Source organism: Drosophila persimilis, unplaced genomic scaffold (assembly GCF_003286085.1).
Source record: "Drosophila persimilis strain 14011-0111.01,24,50 unplaced genomic scaffold, DperRS2 tig00000000-arrow-pilon, whole genome shotgun sequence".
Classification (NCBI taxonomy): domain Eukaryota; kingdom Metazoa; phylum Arthropoda; class Insecta; order Diptera; family Drosophilidae; genus Drosophila; species Drosophila persimilis.
The window spans coordinates 26,926,258-26,947,361 of record NW_020825288.1 but is presented as its reverse complement, the minus strand read 5'-3'; the positions used below and the strand labels follow the sequence as shown (position 1 = coordinate 26,947,361).

General features: G+C 41.5%; 2 protein-coding genes across 15 annotated transcripts; both read right to left on the bottom strand.

Annotated features, from left to right (window-relative positions):
* Window positions 1–610: 610 nt before the first annotated feature.
* On the bottom strand, window positions 611–13,235 carry LOC6594467 (chloride channel protein 2). 14 transcript variants are annotated; one of them, XM_026984609.1, is made up of 16 exons: window positions 12,672–13,235; window positions 6,308–6,415; window positions 5,892–6,057; window positions 5,694–5,822; window positions 4,908–5,041; window positions 4,620–4,776; window positions 4,349–4,559; window positions 4,188–4,289; window positions 3,882–4,116; window positions 2,703–3,812; window positions 2,554–2,622; window positions 2,393–2,440; window positions 1,891–2,187; window positions 1,681–1,719; window positions 1,360–1,593; window positions 611–1,289 (listed from the first exon to the last, which is right to left on the bottom strand). In XM_026984609.1, the coding sequence occupies exons 1-16, from the start codon at window positions 12,873–12,875 to the stop codon at window positions 975–977; spliced, it is 3,558 nt and encodes a 1,185-aa protein (XP_026840410.1). In that variant the 5' UTR covers window positions 12,876–13,235; the 3' UTR covers window positions 611–974. The 14 variants fall into 14 exon arrangements, with proteins under 14 accessions (XP_026840410.1, XP_026840412.1, XP_026840406.1 ...); XM_026984611.1 differs by having other exon boundaries at window positions 2,554–2,598; window positions 12,672–12,892; XM_026984605.1 differs by lacking the exon at window positions 12,672–13,235 and adding an exon at window positions 8,781–9,367.
* Window positions 13,236–16,619: 3,384 nt separating this feature from the next.
* On the bottom strand, window positions 16,620–20,604 carry LOC113566671 (heterogeneous nuclear ribonucleoprotein F). Its single transcript, XM_026993327.1, has 7 exons — window positions 20,521–20,604; window positions 19,882–20,282; window positions 19,602–19,733; window positions 18,747–18,891; window positions 18,072–18,217; window positions 17,260–18,002; window positions 16,620–17,193 (listed from the first exon to the last, which is right to left on the bottom strand). Exons 2-7 carry the CDS (start codon window positions 20,258–20,260, stop codon window positions 16,900–16,902), a joined length of 1,839 nt encoding a protein of 612 aa, XP_026849128.1. The 5' UTR covers window positions 20,261–20,282; window positions 20,521–20,604; the 3' UTR covers window positions 16,620–16,899.
* Window positions 20,605–21,104: the final 500 nt, after the last annotated feature.

Genomic DNA, 21,104 nt, shown 5'->3' with positions numbered 1-21,104 from the left:
GGTGTGAAATTTGTGTTACAATTTTGGTTTATTTTTTCAGCGTGCTGTATATCGTTACCAAAAGGAACCATCCCAGCAGAAACAATGGCCACCATTGCAGTCTGTCCAAGGAACTGGCGTTGGAAATGTAAGTTTCATTTTGAAGTTCGTCATACGGCGTACAAGTACGACAATCATGCATTTTTCGACCTTTAGTAAGCTCTGCATAATTTAGGACCGAAAATTGTGCGTAGCCATCGATGTGACCCTTGCAGTCATGGACAAGTTCCTCCGTGAAGCGCAACCTGTATGGAACGCATGCAAGGTAATCTAAATTCTGAATTTTCCTCTTGTTTTCATCAAGGAATCCTTCGCGCGACATTGTCACAGTCGGGGCTGTTTGCAATCTACTCTTTCCCATCGTTACCAGATACTTGTCAGGTTGCATGTGGTGAATACTATATGGATCTTGAATTGAAACTAGTCGATTGCCATATTTCAGTTTCACGTCGTGCGGATATGTGCCCTTGCATTGCAGTGTCCAAGATAGTCCCAAAATGTCATCGCAGCGAGCACTGAGCGGGTGCTTCTTTCTTTTTGTTCTCATGTCATCGCAGTGGAAAATGTACAATTTAAGTGGAATTGACTATTTTATTTGTTGATAGTATGTGGGGTTGGGTTTGGTTTGGTTTGGAACGCCATTTGGCACATTGAATATAAATTCTAAGGCACTTACTGCCCTTCGACAATACACACAAAGGCGATGACACTTGTTCCTTCCTCTTTCAACTTAAACATAAATCACGATATCTTTGTCATTTTATGAACTAGCGAGATATAAATACATAATAACTTTCGATGACTGCACTTATTATAAATAGACTTTAACTGATCTTTACAAACACGTATTACATACTATACATACATATATTGATTGTAGTGCTAAATATTCTATCTTTAGAGCTCTTTCATCTTTCATCTCAATCGGTTTCGTTTCAAGTTTGATGATTGCCATTTTCTGTGGTATTTGTGTCCTTCGATGCAGATGTCGTCTCATGAGTGAGGGTCACCGATGATGGCTTCACTTCCATGTGCTTTATGTGTTCCATTTCGATGTCGGAACAGTTTTCAGAATTCGACAGAGCCGAGTCCATCGACGTTACCGTCATATCCACAGCCTTATCACTGGAATTCAACGCCAGCAATGGCTTTTCCACAGCTGTCTTGGTCTCAGTTTCAGGCGCAGTTTCATCGTCGCGTGTGGCAACCACAAAACTATTGCTATTGATGTCTTCAATGGCCTTTCGCAGCTTTAAAATATAAGTTAAAAAGTCAAGGTATTAGATAATACAAATATCCATTTGTAAAGACTGTGTGTACCTCTTTAAGTCCGACAACACCCACAAGTCTTCCGATCTTTGTGACATACGCATGATTGATGCCAACCATCGAGAATAATGAATGAACCTTAAGTATTGAGGTGCGTTCTACCAGCTGAAACGGTGATGGATCTATGTGCACGTTCGCCTTCTGCAAATCGACGGGCTTCAACATTTCCTCGAGCTCCCACTTCTTCTGGTCCTCGGGCGACATGTCAATAACCCGCTCCCTGGGCTGTAATATAAAGCGTATTCAAAAATGTATTGCATTGGCTGGAGTGGAATGGAGTGGATCTTCTGTCTGGGATTATAAATCACATACCAATTGCACGGACTTCGTCTTTTGAAAGGGCTTGTTTGTCTTTTTTGTGTGTGTGTTTGGTATGGTTATTACAATGAGAGAAAAAACAGATAGAATAGAAATTGGATTTGTTTTAATTGTGAGTTAGTTGTGGAGAGTAGATAGGTACAGATACACACAAGCTTTATGGAGGTACTCCTTAAACAAATATTAGAAAACATTTCCACTAACCTCTCCCTCTGTTTCTGGACTTATCGTTTCGGAATTCTCGTTTAATTTGTTCGTATTTTCATCAGAAAACCGAATCTTTGTCGCCTTTTTCTTTGGCTCCTGCATAGTCTTCTCATCCGTAGAGACCTGCACCATAAACGGCATTCCGGCATCCACATCCGACACCTTATTTGTCTTGTGTCTAATGCTGGCCAGATCCCCGAGCACTTCTTTGCAAGGAAATTGACTTGAATTAAATGTATCCCCATCACTATCCCCATTTGTGACTAAAACTTCGTTGATATCCTTCTCAGCCAGCTTTCAGAAAAGCGAAACATTTGCACGGATTAATATTGATACATACCTCACAAATCATATTGAGTGTTTGAAAGGGTTTCTTTTTTTTGGGAGAAGAATTGGATCTATTTTTGAATTTACATAGACTTTTGTGTGGACTGGGATCTTGTTAAGTGGTGAAGGGAAATGAATTGCGGATCATATCACAGAATGCAATGCGCCATACCATATTGTTTAGTTGTTCAGGTTTATCCGTAGAGATAGGATTTACTTGCTTGCAGATATTAAATTGGGTTAGTCACAGATACAGATACAGACACAGATATATGTAGGTGCTACACAGACACACCGACTACAAATAAGTGAACTGTTAGTGACGCTACTTACCAGCATAATTTGATCTGTTACGAAATTCCAATTATTTTGTGCTTGCTTGTAAGTATTGTAAAGCTCATTCTTTGATGAAATGTTGAGAACCCAAAACCACCCAAGTGTTACCCCCCGACGGGAGGTCGGTGAAAGAAAAGCACACTCACCAGCTGAACCTTTTTCGAGACACCCGGAGTGCTGGGAGTAACAGTGCGCTGCTGCACTTCGACCTCATTGGTGCTGGCAGCTGGCGAGATTGAGCCCGTTTCGGCATCGGGCTGGACGTCCTGGAGGGTGGTCGACTTCTTGAAGATCGCCTCGAAGGCGGAGCGGATGCGGAACTCGGAGTTGCCGGTTATCGTCGTGTACGGCGTGATGCTCGGACTGTGGTGCAGGGCAGCGGGGGCGTACGTCTTGAGATTAAAGGAGTTTGTCTTCTTCAGGATGGATTTCCTGGGAGTGAGCGAGCTGTGCATCGTTTCGGCACGCTTCTTGGGCGGAAGCATTTCATCGTTGGCAATCTGTCGCAAACTCAGGATATCCGGGGCTGGGAGAACTTCAAAGCGCGAGGGACGCCGCATTCTGAGCTCGACCTCTTGCTTTTTCTTCTCCTCCTCAAGGGCCCGCTCCTCGGCCTCCTTTTGCCATTTTTGTGCCACTTCCATGCGCTTCTCTCTGCCAATATGCTTCTCAATCATTTTGATTAGCTCGTAGCGCTGCACGGACCCCAGGAGGATCATGTTGTCAGGGCTGTCCACCAATGGCAGGGACCGCAGTGTCTTGTTTGCCTTGAGGACTTCTTTGAGCTTCTGGTAGGAGATGCCGTGCCATATATACTTCACGTCCCGCACCATAAAGTCCTCCACAAATATGCTGTACATCCCGGAGCTCGAGGGCAGAAGATCGGGAAGGTACGGCAGCTTCTTAATCAATATAATACTGTCGTATATGGAGGGCTGGAGCAGCGCCGCCACTGCGTTGGCCACCAGTACGGCAATCATCACGGGCACCACGTGGGTGATCTGTCCAGTCATCTCGAAGATAATCACCGCCACGGACACCGTATGGGTCACGGAGCCAGAGAAGGCAGCGGCCCCAACAACGGCATATCCGCCGGGCATAATGGGGGAAAGGCGTCCGCCATAGCGTACTCCATGGGGAAATGTCGTCGCCATAAACTCTCCCACCAGACGACCGAAGCCGGCTCCGATCTTGAAAACCGGAATAAACATGCCCGATGGAACCGGTATCGTGGAGGCAACAATCGAGAAGATAAACTGCAAAAGGGATTTCCATTTCCAGTTCAGTAAAGCATTCTTTTTTACTTCCAGAGCAAGAGCACCTACCGTGAAAAGAGTATAAATGACGAGATTGCCGAATACACTGGTGTAGCTGGTCATCCAGTGGGTTACAACTGCCGCCTGCTCCACGGTCAGATCATCGCGGGACCAAGTGAAATTGCTAAAGAGCTGGGTGACCTGCTCATGGGTACTCAGCTCCCCGGCCAGGAACTGGCCAGTGCCCAGTGGAAACGATATGCTGGAGACTAGCAAGGCCAGGAATCCAGGATACAGGAACCGACTAGCAGGAAGTACATGCAAATGGAACATTAATTTTGATACCTTTGATACCGTAATTATTGATGTACGTACTTTTTCTGAAGGAACTTGTTCATGCGCTTATTGGAGCGCATAAAGAGGACATAGCGGCGATGGACCCAGACATAGGATGCGCCACCCAGACCGCAGACAAGTCTGTGGAGGAATCGGAAATCAGCAAATCGGTGGTAAGTCTACGATTGAATATCACTCACCCAATCAATGCAAAGACAAATAGCTCCTGGGGATCGAAGGGGAACTCGGTGGTGAAGTTAGTCAAGAACAGGGCTCGCACGGTGTCGGCATTCTGGAACCAGACCGCCAGCAGTCGAAAGACTGTGGCACCACACACGGCAGCAAAGAAGCCACGCCAATAATTGCGCACTGCAAAGTACGTTGTGGTGACCTCAATGCTAAAAAGGACACCTGAAGGAGACGGCCCGGTTAGTTAGGACTTTTCACAGGGAGAGGATGGTTGGTACTCACCGCCAACGGGCGCGGCAAAGCATGCACCCACGCCTACGGCGCAGGCAGCCGCAAGCATTTCAGAGTTCCTCGACTCATTCTCATATATGCCTTGGAATGATGTGACAAGTTTACTTAATAATTGTGCTACAATACTTGCTATATGTACGAAAGGGCCCTGGGGGGATAGAGAGATACGGAAATAGGGGAACGAAACGAAACGAAAGGAAACGAAAGAAACGATTTGTATTGTAGATTTTCCAAAAATTGCATTTTCATGCAGAGAGTGATATCAATTTTTATACTTACTTCCTTTCCTAATGGCATACCGCTGCCCAGAGTTGCCGTTAAACCAATTACCTTGGCCACTAATGTCTTAAATGTGAGATACTCTTTCAATTGAACGCCACGCAGTATGGTCTTCATTTCAGGTATACCGGAACCTAAGCATAGTTTAGATATATGTAGATTTGCATTGAGCATACGCGCAGTGTGGTTATTGTTTGTTTGTTTATTTAGTTTAGTGGTTAGTATAGCATTCAAGTATAGTAATTCAAGTATTAGTGTTAGTTCGAGTATTTAACATATAGACAATGGGATTAATTGGATTGGTGGCAAGTGTGCTTGGTGCGGGCAGCTGCCAGAGTGCAGTGGTACTACTTGTACTCCTATAAGTAATCCTCTATCAAATCAAAAACAATCTAACGATTAAACTCTTTTTAAGGAATGGATCTAATCTGTTCTCATATCATGCATGCGCAACAATAAACGACACTCGAGTCGAGTAGCGATCAGTCTCGATCGCGCAACTGCTGTATTTTGTTCTTGCATTCTCGGGCATACTCTTTTGCCTTCTTTGCCGGCCTTTCGCCAAAGAAATGCACTCTCTAACTCCTTTCGTTTGCCTCCTGTTTATATCAATAGAACCATAGAAGTAAAGTAAGTAAGCAAAAAATTCATGCAATTTTGGAAAACCCCCTTCATAATACTCGTCAAATAATCACATAATCAATGATTGCTACTCTACCAATGAGAACTACATACTCGTACAATACACTATCTAATAGTTGGGGTTCGTTTTGGTGGGACACTTACCTATACTTTGCGGTGCGATGAGATGCACAAAGCCGGCAGAAAATAATATTAAACAGACCGGCAATGATACCCAAGATATATATTGAATGAGTGGATGTGACGTCAGATCGCGATAGAGCCAGATACGCGCTAGAGAATTCAGAGGAAAATGAGAAATTGTCAGCAGCGTGTTTTCACTTGGGAATTTAGCTGAATTACCATTTGTACATATAGATATGCCTTTGTCCATGATAAATGAGAGCAGGGCCATGATAATACCTAGTAACGCCAAGAAGACCCAGTCCTCGCCCAGGCGTGCCACCGTATGCCTCCAGATCCATGATGATATGTGCTTTGCTCTGGTCGATTGTGTCCCTAGCAGTTCCTGTAAACATATCCCAGCACTGCTGCTTTATAAACCGATGCGTGTCAAGAATACCCTAGCAAAGGATCGATCTACTTTTGAGCTATTTTTGGGGTTTTGCGCAAGCCCTACTCTTATCACAATATGATATTATTTGTACCTTAAATATTGATTTATCTCATATGTACATTGTTTGCATTTCGAGGAGAGATCACAAGTTAATTGGTTCGAGGACTGACTCTTACGTTTTTACGTTTCTATTTAAGTTTACCTTATTCCGTTGTTTGTCTTCCTGCTTTCGTCGCTTTTCGAGTAGCTTGAGTTTTCTGGCTTCATCCTTTGCGAATTCTCCTAAATCTTTGGTATAACGACCATACATCTGTGAACAAAAGACAGTTATTGGTTTTGTTAGTTTCCTGTTAAGTGATGAATAAAAGACTATACATATTTCTCTCTCGAGACCCCAGCTTAAGGCCGATACATGTACACCACGTTCTCGAAGAAGAGCACATTGCTACAAGAAATGGTTGGTATTCAGGGCAAGGCAAGGTAAAGACCACTGCCAATTGTTTTGGAGGTCAAGTGCCGCGCTGCACCGCCCGACGAAAGCCATCGACCATCGGCCATCGGGGGGTAGACTGTGGGCTGTTGTGACTGCCACTTACATAGTAGAAAGCCTCAATATCGATATCGATCTGGTTTGTATCATCGTTGGACACATCAATGCTGGCTTTGCGATGCTTCTCCTTTTGCTTGGCAATCGCCTCATCCCAGCGCAGGCGGACGGGCGTCGAGGGCAATTTGTGGGCGCGCTCCTCCTCCCGCAAGTACTCCTCGCGATTGATCAGCAGCTCCGGCTCGAAGGTATATTCGCGAATGTACTCATCCTGGTGCGCGTGACTATTGTTAAACATCAAGCAAGAGATTTACGCGAACAGTGTCCCGCACCGTACATCAAGAGTATTGTACTTAAAATTTTCAATCAAAATCTATCTGTACGAGTATCTGTATGTGTTTGCTGTTTCTGCTGGCCTTTGACACTGCGACGGCGGCTGTTGGCCAAATTTTTGTGTCGCATTTTGTTTGCCAATTATTTTTAGTTTTCGCGCTGTTTCTTTTGCTATATAATGTTTTTGATTCTCATTGCCAGGCCCCTGCCCTTGAGCCCCAGTCCCAGTCCCAGTCCCACCTCGTCAGCACAGAACAGAAATTTTTGAAAATTTTCGTTTTAATTTATTTGGGACATTTTATACGGGGCTCAGTGCCTTGAGGCATTTGATTTATTTTCACACAGTATTCCGCACTGATATCATTCAAGAACCAACGATTGGAAATCTTTTCTATGATTTTAAATTATTTTATATCTATCGTATATTGATTGATAATTTAATCCATGGACCAAACGAAACAGCGCTCGTGTCCGCGTAAACGCGTGTATTTTGAAACTGAACTGAATTGACGAGCTTTTCTCCCCAGTTTGTGCCCTGTGGAAAATTATTGAAATTTCTTTTGGCTAGACCTACGCGTACACGCTGTGGCAGTGGCAGTGCCAGTGGCAGTGGCAGGGTAGCACGCTACATGCTATGTCGATATTTCAAAATGAACAATGAAATTTAATGAAAATGTTGCGCCAAGTGTAAACAAAATATGAATCTCAAAAAACTGCCTCTGAAGGAGGAGGAATGTTGAGTTGTTTAAGTTCTTGGCAATAAAAAACTCAATCGGACTATGGATTTACGGATTTTCGGAAGGCGTAATGGGATCGTAATTAGTGGATTATGAATGTCAGAATTCGGTATTCAGAATATTTTCTTTTTTATTTCAAGGCTCTTAGAGGAATTGCTTACTTGCTTCGGTTTCCTAGTGTGCTCGTCACATTCCACCCTACTATCCTTAGCAATGAAAATATTTATTTCTGCTTTAAATATAATGAACACTTTGCATTATAATCGGATTAAAAATAGCTAATGTCTTTTGCTTGTTTTTCGTCATTCGTAAACTTATTCTGCATTGCTTTGACAGAGGCCCAGGTACATAAAGAAAACAGCTTGCGATAAGAGCAGCGAGCGAAAGCTTTAGAATATTGTAAATTCATTCAGAAGTACATATTTCAATGATGAAATATTCCCTGCCAGATGCCCAGTACAACAGAGTGGGCGACCAGAGTAGAGTGGATGAAAGGTCGAATTGAAGTGCTGCCAGCTTGATATCATCAAAACATCAAATATTAACCAGTCGAAACGTATGGCCATATTAATACTCATCAATGTACTCGGTTTTTACAAATCGAAGCACTTAAAAAGCGCGTCCATTCCGGCTATAATAATACTTATTCCGATCGCAAAGTGGTTCTGCAATCTAGTAGATATAATCTTTCTTCATGAGACTCCGGATTTCCCCTATCTGTCTATAAACGTGTACGTAAGCAATGATTGTTCATTATCATCATTAAATATCATAAAATTAAGAAAGTGGAAAGATTTTTTCCGTAAAACGCGTCTGCAGTCACGAACCAGACTTATTGGCATAATAATCGCGACGATTCGAAGACCCATAAACCTACACAGGAGTGTAAAGATATACGATGTAGATAGAAGACTGATAATACTGATAAGAATGCAATTACTTCCCACGAAATACCTACAGGCTATCCTATCTAGGGGCAATTGCATTAGACAACTTATACTATTCGGATATATGTATGGTAGTAGTGCGAGTATTGCTGGACTTTGGTCTCTGCTTACAAGTGTGTCAATGTATCCGATGGGATCATCATCGTCCGATGAGTCCGAGTCCCGCGTGTGCTCCGCTGACGGTGGGCAGGGGTAAAATGCCTGCGATTTGATCTTCGGATGACGCTGTACATGACGCAGTTCCTCCTCCATCGACATGTTACTGGTGCGACGCTTGCGTAACTGGCAAATGAACTTCTCGAAGTCCGCCCACTCCGAGTCGACCAGCTCGACATTCTCTTCGCCAAACTCTTCATCGTGAATAATTCGTTCGACTTTCTGATTGCTGCGATCGCGATTACGATCGCGTTGTCGATCGCCAAAGTAAACCATTCTTATGGTAGTATCAGTGGAAGCATTCAATAATACACACGCTCTACACGTTTCTAGACCCCTTTTTCGCAGTAACAATTATGTTTTGGGACATAGTAATTAATCTTTGCACATTGCAAAATCTCTGAAGCCGGGATACGATACACCACTCTCGTCAGCGTCTGCCTGTGCGAACCGAACAAAGTTTGCAGTCGAACTGAATAGTGTCATGAAGATAGGCCGATTTGGTCTCGCTTAAACTCAAGATTCCATTAAATTTAGTACACAAACACCAAGCCAACAACAACGCACTCGTATGTACTATATGTACATATACTCGTAAGGCTACCGTTTTCCTACAGTCTCAAGTTTTTTACTTAGAAGATGCCTGTCTCCATCTATGCATGTGGATGTGTTCAGTGGCTCTCGAGCGGTCAAAGTTTGCGTGTAAATATCAATAGAATTTCATAAATTTAATAATCTGTGGTCTGTAGTCTGTAGACTGGTCAACAGTGAAAAAGTGAAAATGCTCAGCGCTCAGCTCAGTGCACAGTGGGTCCACTTCGGACTCACGTAGTTCTTATCGGGCAAGTATGGCCTCCAAGAACCGTTCCCGTCCACTTGTATCTTGTGTTTGGCCTGTATAGTCCCACTGTCTCTGATGTCTGATCACTTAAGCTGCACAAATTGCGATTACTTGCTTTAATAGCCTCAATGTGCGGCGGGCAGCGGACTAGGCATTGGGTCACATGTTGTATCTTTGCATCGTTGCTGGATTTTGCTCAAACTTAAGTATATCTTGTGGCTTAGTCCATTTGCACGGCCGCTTAACCCCAGCTATTAGCGTAATTCCAATTTTAAGAATTTTGACTCCCCAAAATCTCGTATAGAATGACAATGTGTTCTTTGTGAACAGCTATTGCTAGCTGGCACTTTATAGTCTATGTATTTCATTGATTTAAGGGAGAATACGACTACGATTACGATACTATTTAAAAGAGAGTCGAAGCTTTATCGCCTTTGAATTGCTCACTGTTAGATATTAGAGCACTGCTTGAACTTGAGGTTTCTGTTAAGGTAAACAGCGGTTGGTGTACACGCTATAAGTATTACCAACAACCACTTGGCTGCCCCCGATGAATGTTCTTTGAATAACCATGTGAACCCCCGCTAGTGGTGACCCCGATCATCATTTACAATGGCCTCGCCCTCCAGTGCCTGGACCCATCGAGGCTCCAGGATCCTTCGATAGAGTCTTATTGGCTACTTGCTAGTAGAAAGTGTCTCACAAAACTCGCTAAATGCTTTCAATAAAACAGAGACAGAGAAAACGATACATAAATCATTTGCATACGCTATTGAATTATCAAAAATTTTAGAAGAAAAATTTTTATTTATTAAATTCACATGACCAACTGCACATGTTACACAATATTCGAGTATGCCAGAGAATGAACTGTTTTTCAATCATTATCCCCTAATTTCGGTATCGAACACTGAGCTTTGATGATGATCTATCTGATGTGTGTGATCTCTGTGCCCCGCATATCGCTGATATGTTAATTTACTTACTCTTCTGACGGCAAAATGTGTAAACTGAGCCACTCGTATGTTGAAAATTAGCAACGGTGCGACAAACCAAAGTGATCTTGGCTAAAACTGTATGGCGACTGGTGCTCCACCAGCATCGATTTCGGGTCTACAATAGACAGAGACACCTTAAAGGCCGCTGGAATCCACACGATAAGGCTCGAAATAATAGCTGGGCATCGCATTCTCTCGCGGAGAATGGAGAAAATTAATTAAAAATTGAATGAAATCTTTGGGTAAATACAATTTGCCAAGATTAAATCGTAGCGCGTGGTGCGTAAATACTATGAAACAAAAATTATATCTGAAAACAGAATTCAAACATCGCCTCAGTCTTCTGTGGGGGGCAACCAAAATAATATTCATATTCACTCAGCACTCAACATTCTGATATAAAAGCTTAGGAAGCATCGCATCTTCGTTGGGTATTGTTTAATCGATTGACCCAATCGAATTTTTGTTCGTTATCAGAGAAAGAACTGAATTATGATTGATGGAAAGATCGTCTGACGTCGATAAGGCCATTGTGCCATTGTGATCAATCGATTAATAGGGCTCCTAATTAGGTCGTTATCTCCTATAAACTGCTGCAAATATTAGTGCTCTAATAAGCAAACATTGTTTGAAATATAGCCGAAATTATCCCATGGATTAATGAGATATACTATGCTCCTACAATCATGCCTCGAGCAATGGATTACTGAACGCATGACAAAAACAAAAAGTTAAATGAAAAATAAACAAATGGTCACATGTTTAGCACATGAGACGAACAAAAGAAAAAAGGAATATAATATGAAACCGAGGGGTGGAATACCCTCAGAAAATACTCATACTAGTAGTAGTAGTACCTACTGATCTACTAGCTGTAGTACCATAGATTAAACGGATGTTGAATTAACTCTAATTAGATGTGGCTAGAAAGCCGTACAACATAAATAAGATCGGATCCCAAACAAGTAGCTTAGTTTGTCACCGAATACTACTCTTGTTTGTGGATGACAAAAATTAAGACAAGACAGTAATGCCATTCCTCGACAGGTGTACCCACATACCTGTATATAGATAGAGATACAGATATATTATAATACATTTCATTATCAACATGAAGTCTCCACGAGTTGGTTCACTGAAGGGCGCTGTGGCAAGGTGCGCAAGGTGCTGTCGGCATGCAAATACAAATATAAATATAGGTCTAAAATAGACTCGCAACAATAGATGCGTACATACGTACATTATATGTTGATATTATCGTATGTATTTACGGCTCTTTGAATAAACGAATATTTATCATTAGGGGAATTACTTGGCCTCGTTTTGGTATTACCTGGCTTTGCAGATAAGCACATTACTTTTCATTTTTTATTACTTGATGAGGCAGTTTACTTACTATTAAGCCTCATAATCCGATTGACAATTTCAAACAATCAATTAGCAATGCATTTAAAATATTTATCATAATATCATTTGCTATCGCTATTGTGTAAAGACTGCAACTAATGTTTTTATGCTTTTATCCAAGGGAAAAAATACTCCAAAGACCACTTAGGAATAGCAAATAAAAATATTAAAGAAACAGACTCATACAACACAAATTAGAAACCAAATACGAGTATATGAAGCAGTAGATACGATTTGGTTCTTCTTTATTACTAAACGGGAAATACTATGCTAGCAACGTGACGTATGGAATAGAATACCTAGAACTTGAGCTATAGATATTGAACGAGCAAGAAGAAAGAAACAAATTATCCAGTCAGACTAACCGCAAAAGAATTCGAATCGCCCACACATGTAAATCTAAATGACGTCTAAACTTGTTCATTGAAAATATAAGTATTCAATCGGTAGAGTCTTGATCAAGCCATGTCACATGACAGTCAAGAGAAAATTGCATATAAAAGCTGAAAAATTTGCACCGATTTCAGCAATTATTTGTAAATTGTTTTTTACAAGCCACCTTAACGTAAATGTGCTTAACTTTCTTTTTAGTTCACTCACCAGTGTGTGGGTGTAGCCAAGACCCTCTTCCATATCTCCCTCGACCGTGGGGCTCTGCTCTCCACGATGGTGCGGATGATGACCCATATTTGAGTACAGCGAGGACGCATTGGAATGTGTACGCACAGGGTGGTGTATCCGGGCTGAGGCCGATGATGGTGCGACTAGCAGGGATTCGCTTTCGTTTTTGTTTACTTTCGCCATTTCTTATATCTTATATCTCTCGACTTTCCACGCACGAAAAGCTCTTAAATTTGGAATTTTATCAACATTCGTCACTTGTGAATGCCCATGGAATCACATTCGTCACATGAATTGAATTTAAAAGCAAGAGCAAAAGCAAATTTCTTGGGCTCTTTTCTACATTAAGTCCAATTAGCACAATGTAAAATGCACTTGTGTTGCAGCACACGATGATGGCGAAGTCACAAGATCGACTTCCTTTCGAGATCCAAGGGCTCGAGCTCGGGCGACGAGTAGGTGGGTAGGTGGCAACTGATGGAGCTCTGATCTGAGCTCTGTGGCGTGCAGAGTTGATTCACGAATCTTGTACTTTCAGTTGCACCAGTAACTTCTGCTGTCCAACGACTGTGACGACGACGACGACGACGACGACGTCTCCGTTGCCTGGGAAACTTCTACTGATATCGCGCTACCGTCTACCGGCTACCGGCCACCATTGCCGCTCTCTGGTGTTATCTGTAGAAATCACTTTTTACTCTTGTCTACCCTTTGGGCCGAATCCGACTGGCGATAAGGGAGTGTTTAAGAGGTTTTTTGTATAGCCAATAGCCATGTGTACATTTCAAGTGGCGCACTTAACTGTGTGAAGGCTTAATTAACAGCAGCCATAACGACCATAACAATGGCACATCGGAATACCTCACAGGTCTCACAGGTTAATTATATTCTTATCAAAATATATTTGGGATATCACTTGCAATGCCACTGAGAAGCCGATCTGGAATGAGGAGGAAATGTACAAGTAATATGAAAACATGGTTTATGTTTGTTCTGATTTTCCCCACAATAAAGCAAGTAGCTTCCGACTGAACGATTAGACGCCACTACGAGTATATACTAGTGATAAGGCTGTAATCACTGGATCGAGGCTGACTAAGACACAGTGCAGTGCAGGAGGAGCGGAACAGAAGGCGGAATAATTTATGATTTTATTATTATTTATAAATTGCCAGCCAGCCAGTTTCATTGAGCAACTTTTGACTGAACTTTAAAGATTTATTACAATTTGTTAATCTCTTGTCAGTATTATGATGGGGATTGTGAAAATTTACGGGTTGCGAATTCCAAATTCCGCTCATAATTCTTAACGCTATACATTTTTGGATTTATTTAAATATTTTCTGTTTATTTTTATTGATCTGCTAAAAATCGATAATGCTAATGACCATTTTAAACGAATATAAAATTATTTGATGGCTGTGTTGTGTTTTCATTGGCTACTGGCCATAGGCGTTACTGGCTATCTATAAGTAGTGGGATCTATAGATCTTTCCTGATAAATATAAACCCTTATTAATGTAGTATATATGTATGTATAAACTTTCTTGTATCACTTTTTTCACGGTTTCTGTGTCATGGCAATACGAAGTGAATCTTTGAAGCCACTCGAGGAAAATATTAATAATGTACGTACATATTTGTTCTAGCTGATAAGGAAACGTAATTATGTGAAAGACAAATGTTTTGAAGGGGCACGATCAGACAAGTGGATAACCTGCTGAAGTTTGAACTCATTTTTTAAGGGGATTTTAAGCCAAACTCTTTGATTTAAGACATAAACTAAAGTAATTGTCGAGTAGCACTTCTTTAGCTCTTTTACCTCATCTGCAGTGTTTACTGTGGCCTGTCTGTTGAATATATGTACCTACGAGTTATATTATAAAAAGCTCAAAGTTTGCCAAAAAATATATGAAAATATGTAGTACTTTTTGCTAACACAACAAAAGATTAAGCAATAAGTTTAAAAAGCTAATTGTGTTGTCGTATTTCATAAAAAATATGTACTTTTCGGCTGCATATATTATGTATAGATTACATCACAGAAAGATTTAGTATTTCATGGATGTATCTGTCATTATTCGTAGGTACATCTTTATTGTATCTTTACTGTAATAACACTACGTTATATATACACAATTTTTTACAAAATCAATTAAAATGGCACAGAGATGCAAAAAAAAAATACGTTTACGAATACGAATGAGAATAATGAGTACACAGACACCTCCTCCGTTTCTCTCCACAACGGCTCCCCCCACCCCACCCCACTCCACACCCCCACGAGCGTCACCTGTTTTGCGTTCCACCTGCTCACACTTGTAGCGCGTGTTTTACTTTTGCTGTGATCGTCAGGTTCCCTCCGATCCACATGCCACAGCCAAATGATTCGCGCAGCCGATTTGAGATTGATTCAGTTTCTGATTTTCGATTTCTGATTGACACGGCACCGATGATGGATGTTCCAGTTTGCATCGGTTTTTGGTTTTAGGTTCCACAGAATTTTAGCACGGCGCGACAATTAGTACTACGAGTATAAGCAACAAAATAAGTATCTCTCCAATGTATTATTAGAGAGCAGCTCCGATGTCAACGCGACCGCTTCGCGCTCTGGCATTGACTGGCGCCGTCCGTCGCCGCTGCTGCTGTGCTGCTTATTCTCGCTGGGTGTTTGGCTAGGTGTTTGGAGCACGCTTATCACCATCGGGTAACTCCCTCGTTCAGTTAAGAATAATGACGTCTATAATTACAATTTTCCAATGGTCTTCGCTGATTTGCATCAAAGATCTTTCCAATTCATACGTAACGAGTTTTCCGCTTCGAATCTGAGGCAGATTTCCATTCCGTTCCGTTCGGCACGGGAGCTCGAAATAATCACGACTCCAAAATGCTTATCTCAATTTGCGTGGTCTTTATAGCCTGAAATAAAAATCTGTGTGTCGGTATAATCAGCGAACAGGGGGGGGGAAGGGGACGGGGACGACTCGTATTGTGAGTGAGTCTAACTTTACGTTTGAGTAGTTTGAGTTTTAATGGGATTTATAGAGGTCAAAAATCTACATATTCTATACATATGTAACATTCCACTCCCTTTGCCGACTAGGCCAGATAGCTAAAATATTGATATTGTCAGTCTACTATCCATACTTGTATCTCCCTCTTTTATGAAGCGCATAGTAACACCTTTGCGCTTGTTGTCCAAATTTAAACTGTGTTCGCAATAAACAAATTTCCAAAGCATGTTCGATTCATTAGCGCATTAGACAGACGAGAGACTAAAGTGACTGGAATGTACAGAAGCTGCTTTCGGGCTTACACATTTTTAGGACTTTTACATCCTACTGGACACATCCTATGGCTGCTCGCAAAATCGTTTTACGTGGTCGTACTTTTCAAAAAGATCTTCCAAACCGCAGGTACTAAATATGTACTTGTATAGTATACGTAACTTTAGACGACCCAACATCCCGCTTAAGGCAACGACTATCTATTCAACGTAGCTATTCTTAGCAAGCATTTTATTGGTTTAATTATGAACATGATCATTAGATCAACAAATAAACAAGAATTTATTGACAAGTGGTTATCTATCAGAGATACTATGTTGACATTTGTCTTGAAGGTAAGTGAAATGTGAGACCTGTCATTGGCTTATAATTGGAAGATTGCTATTGTCTATTGTCTTGGTTTCCATGTACAAAAAAAAACGCTGTTCTTGATTTATGCAATCGTAAAGAATATATTATGGAGGGGCAGCACCATAGACAGCACTGGAAAATAGAGTATTAAATGTTGCATCGATGGCCAGGATTCTCTTTGATCCATTCCTCTTTCTCTCGAATACCTCCACTGTTATTAAATACAATTCTATCGTTGTTTCGCTTTTGTTTAAAAACTAATGTTTATTCACCCAAAACATAAGAATACAGTTGAAGCTTAGGATATTATAATTGAAATTTATCGAAGATTTATTCTTAAATACAATGTTTTCTGTTTTATTTAATTATTTAAACGCCTTGGATATCGGTATGGAAAGGTTTTTTTCTTAATGCACTACCAAAATATGTGTCGCTGTGTAAAATCTATTTGATAGTGTATTATACGGATACAAAGGTGTCTTAGCGATTTATAGTTGCGCCTTGTTTATAAATTAAATACTTGCGCTTACATTATAGTTAATGTAATCAAGCCCTCAGATGGAGGGGCCTCAGATGCGACGAGAGAAGTTTCCTCCACCTCCGTTGCCGCCACCGCCACCGCCGCCGCCATTGTTGCCACCACCTCCATTTCCATTGCCACCACCGCCATTTCCATTGGCACCGCCTCGTGTCTTTCCGTCGTAGAAGAGCTCAATATAACGCGAACCCATTTGTTCCCGATGGCGCTTCATGGCGATCTGAGAATCTTCGTAGGTGTCGAAATAGGCATCAGCAGTGCCGCTGTGCAGACCCTTCTTGTTGTAGTTTATACGGACATTAGCAGGCCTAACAGGCTCGAAGAACTGAAAGAAAAACGAAATGCATTTAATAAAACTGATCGGGAAGTGCGAACATGAAGGTATGCAAACCTTAAAGACATCATTTTCGAATGAAGTATACGGGAGTCCTCGCATATGGATTGTATAGTACTCCACATCGCTTCCACGGCCACCGCCAATGGGGCCAAAGTTGCCCCCTCCGCTCAGGGATGAGCCAAAGTTGCTGCCGTTATTGAAGCCGACATTGTTGGCTCCGCCAAAGTTGCCGTTTCCTCCGTTTCCGCCGTTGTTGGCTCCGAAATTTCCAAATCCGGAATTATTACCAAAGTTGCCGCCGTTATTGTTGTTACGACCGCCACCGATTGGGCCAAAGTTGCCGCCGCCTACTGCAGAGCCAAAGTTACTGCCACCATTGTTGAAGCCGCCTCCGTTGTTTCCACCGAAATTGGATCCTCCATTGTTGTTGTTGCCAAAGTTGCTGCCGCCCACTGGAGATCCGAAGTTACTGCCACTGTTGAAGCCTCCTCCGCTGTTGTTACCTCCAAAATTTCCAGCTCCGTTGTTGCCCCCGAAGTTTCCAAAGTTACCGCCGCCGTTGTTGCCACCGCCGCCGTTACCACCTAGGTTTCCACCGAAATTCGAGTTTCCGCTGTTCCCGCCAAAGTTTCCAAAATTGCTCGGTCCTGAATTTGGTCCGAAATTTCCGCCATTACCGCCACCATTTCCACCGCCGGGATTGTTGCCAAAGTTTCCAGAGTTCATCAAACTGGGGAGATTGTTGAAGCCAAGCATGTTGTTGGCACCAGCACCGAAATTTCCATTGTTACCCCAGTCTATGGTTACAAAAATATACATATAAATAGGCTATATTATGGCTAGAGAGATGCAGCTAGCTGACTGACCATTTCGTCCTCCCCCGAAATCGTTACCTCCACGATTGGCACCGCGATCGCGTATATCATAGGGGCCCGGGCGTCCGCCAGAGCTTCCGCCGCTGCCTGTGGCACGCTTCATCTCAGCAATTGAGCTGCGGAAGATCTCAATGTATCTATATAATCGAGAATCGAGAAAATAACATGGGAACATTAGAACGAGCCCCAACAATGATGTGCTTATGCTAGGGTCGGTGGCATGTTGTTTCTTTAAGGGTTAACTATCCAATCAACAAAATCATAAAGTGAAAGTAAATATTCAACGCCATTTCAAAATAAATGCGTTTTGAGAGTTTTTTTTTGTATTTTCAGTTTAAAATTAACAAAAGCACTCGATTCGTGTGATTGTATTATTGTGATTGATCGAAACACACATATCTCGGCGCTTGAACATGATTGAAAAGCCCAACCAGACCCATAGCTTGCGCAACGCACATAGAAAATGGTTGCTACTGAAATAGAGGTTATTTATGATAGATATATTTACGTTTTGTATGAATATTCCATGAAAAAGTTATGGTTTTATTTTTTATTTGTTCTTTTGTATATTTAACTAAGAGTATTTAAGTTATTTTACCATTGGAATGCTTTTATAGCACCGGTTTGTTGTTGTAGTTGTTGTAGATATGATGCATAAGAACCCACCTGTGCCCAATTTTTTCCCGATTTCGGCCCAAGGCTTGCTCAGTGTCTTCCTGGCTTTCGAACTGAACAAAAGCTTCCCCAGTTGCTCGACCCCTTCTGTCCATAACAAAAAGTATGCCCTCCCGATCCGTTTTGATTTCCAACCCTGCCCATGACGATAACCAACAAAGATTTATACAAATATATAGATTTTTTATATACATAATGATGCAAGGTTAAACTAAGATACAAAATAAGAGAGATACGATACAGAGAGATTGATACGATACATGTTTTTATTTTCTTTAATAGTTCGAGTTCTTGAAGTTTAGCAGGTTTGAAATCGACAACCGTAACCGTAACCGTTTCGTTAAAACCGTTCAATGTGGGAATGCTGCAATCGAGAGATTCCCCGACCACAATGTTCCCAGAACCTGGGTTCAGAAGAAGTACATGGAATTACTAACCGACTATGAAAATTTGCAATTATAATCTTCAAAATATTTTAGCGGACACACGGACATGGATCACATACACTCGGTCGTCGACTTTAAACAAGTATTATTGTTTGCTTTATTAGGTGGGAAATGCTTTGCCGGACTAAACCCAATACATCCTTTCACTTTTGTGAGCTGAGCTCTAAATAGGTGTAAACACAATTGAATTGGTTTACAGATTTACAATTTGTCGGAAAATAAATGTATGTGTAATTGGTATGAGAAGTGTAGTTGATACGATTAATAGGTTCAAAAAAAGGAATGTCGACTCGCCCGTCGGCTTCAGCCGGAGAAAAAAAACAAAAGTGGTAGTGCAGTCAAACACTGTCTTTGCTAGATGAGCCTAAGAAAATGTACAGGACGAAAAAGCGAGACTTACCAGTAAAGAACTCCTCGATCTGCTGTTCTGTGACGGCATAGGGCAGTCCTCGCAGCTTTACAACGAAAGCATTCCCATGACCGCCAATCTTCCTCATCGCCTCCTTGGCTTCTTTAGGCGTTGCGGTAAAGACTAATTAAAAAGAATACCAGATGACAGAAATTAAGATAAATTCTCGGCACTGGAAACTGGAGTTGCCAGCACACATAGCGCAGGCTTTGGTGCTGCAACATGTACAAGTACAGTCACAACCATCCAAAAAACAAAGGTTCACACAAACCCTCAATATAGCGATGTCCCATGCTGGCCTTGTTCAACTTTCGTGCCTCCTCCACGTCCTCTTGGGTTGCAACTTCTACATAGGCCTCGCCCGTATTCTTGCCATCCACACGACTCGTCACCAAATGAATGCCCTGCGAGGCATTGGTGACATTCACATTCTCCAAAAAGTCCAAGATCTCTTTGTGCGTTGCCGACCAGGGAAGACCGCGGAGGCGTATAAACTTTGGGCTTTCGCCCACGTTCTCAATCTTCACATTCACTCCATCATTGCCATTATCCTCGTACTGATCATCATCATCCTGCTGGTTGCTATCGTCATTGTAGTCCTCGCCGTTGTCCTGCTGGCCGTAGTTATACTGCACATCAGCGTTTGCCATTTTAGTGTCAATTGTTTGCAAACTACAAATAAGGCAACTTTTTAGTACAACCAAAAACAATGGACAAATATAAAACAATGGAAATGCGTTTTTCCAGCCGGCGACTTTATTGCTTGTGACTCTAGCTGCTTTTTTTTTGCACCGCGTACGCCATTTTGATTTGCAGGCACCCTCTTGCGCATGGTATCTTTGCCCAATATGTACATACACGCGATTCGTATGCCCCAAAACTGCAACTTAAAGTTGCTAAATCAGTTTACCTTTTTGTGTTGCACTTTAAGAATAGTTTATTCCCTCTTTATATTACTTTAATAACACTTTTCAATATTTATTTTTCGGCAAAAAGGTGAGCCCGCGTCTGTCAGTGTGACCGTGGTTTTATCGAATACGGTCCGACACTCGCAAATATACCGTCTCACTTTAAAAATATACCGTAAATATACTGACGAACTGAAGTCGTGCTATACATATTCCTCGCTTTTGATATTCCGTTGAATATTACTATCTATATAGAACATTTAGCCATGCCCACATAATTTTATCTGAATAATGAATCAATATTATACTTCACTGGTTTAATTTAAATACTTGCTTTTATTTCATTTCTATATAACTTGAAAATGAAATTTAATAGATTGATGAAATTGACAAAATATTCCATTATATATCGTATATCGATAAGTCATCGAACTTAGCCCACTTAACCCCCTCTTTTTAAACATTTCAAAGACTTCAGGAAAATGGCGGAAAATATTACTGATTGTAAATAATTTTTGGAGACCCGTCATCTTTCCTCTGAACTTAAAAACAACCACGATATCTTTCACCTGAACTGGTCTAAAAT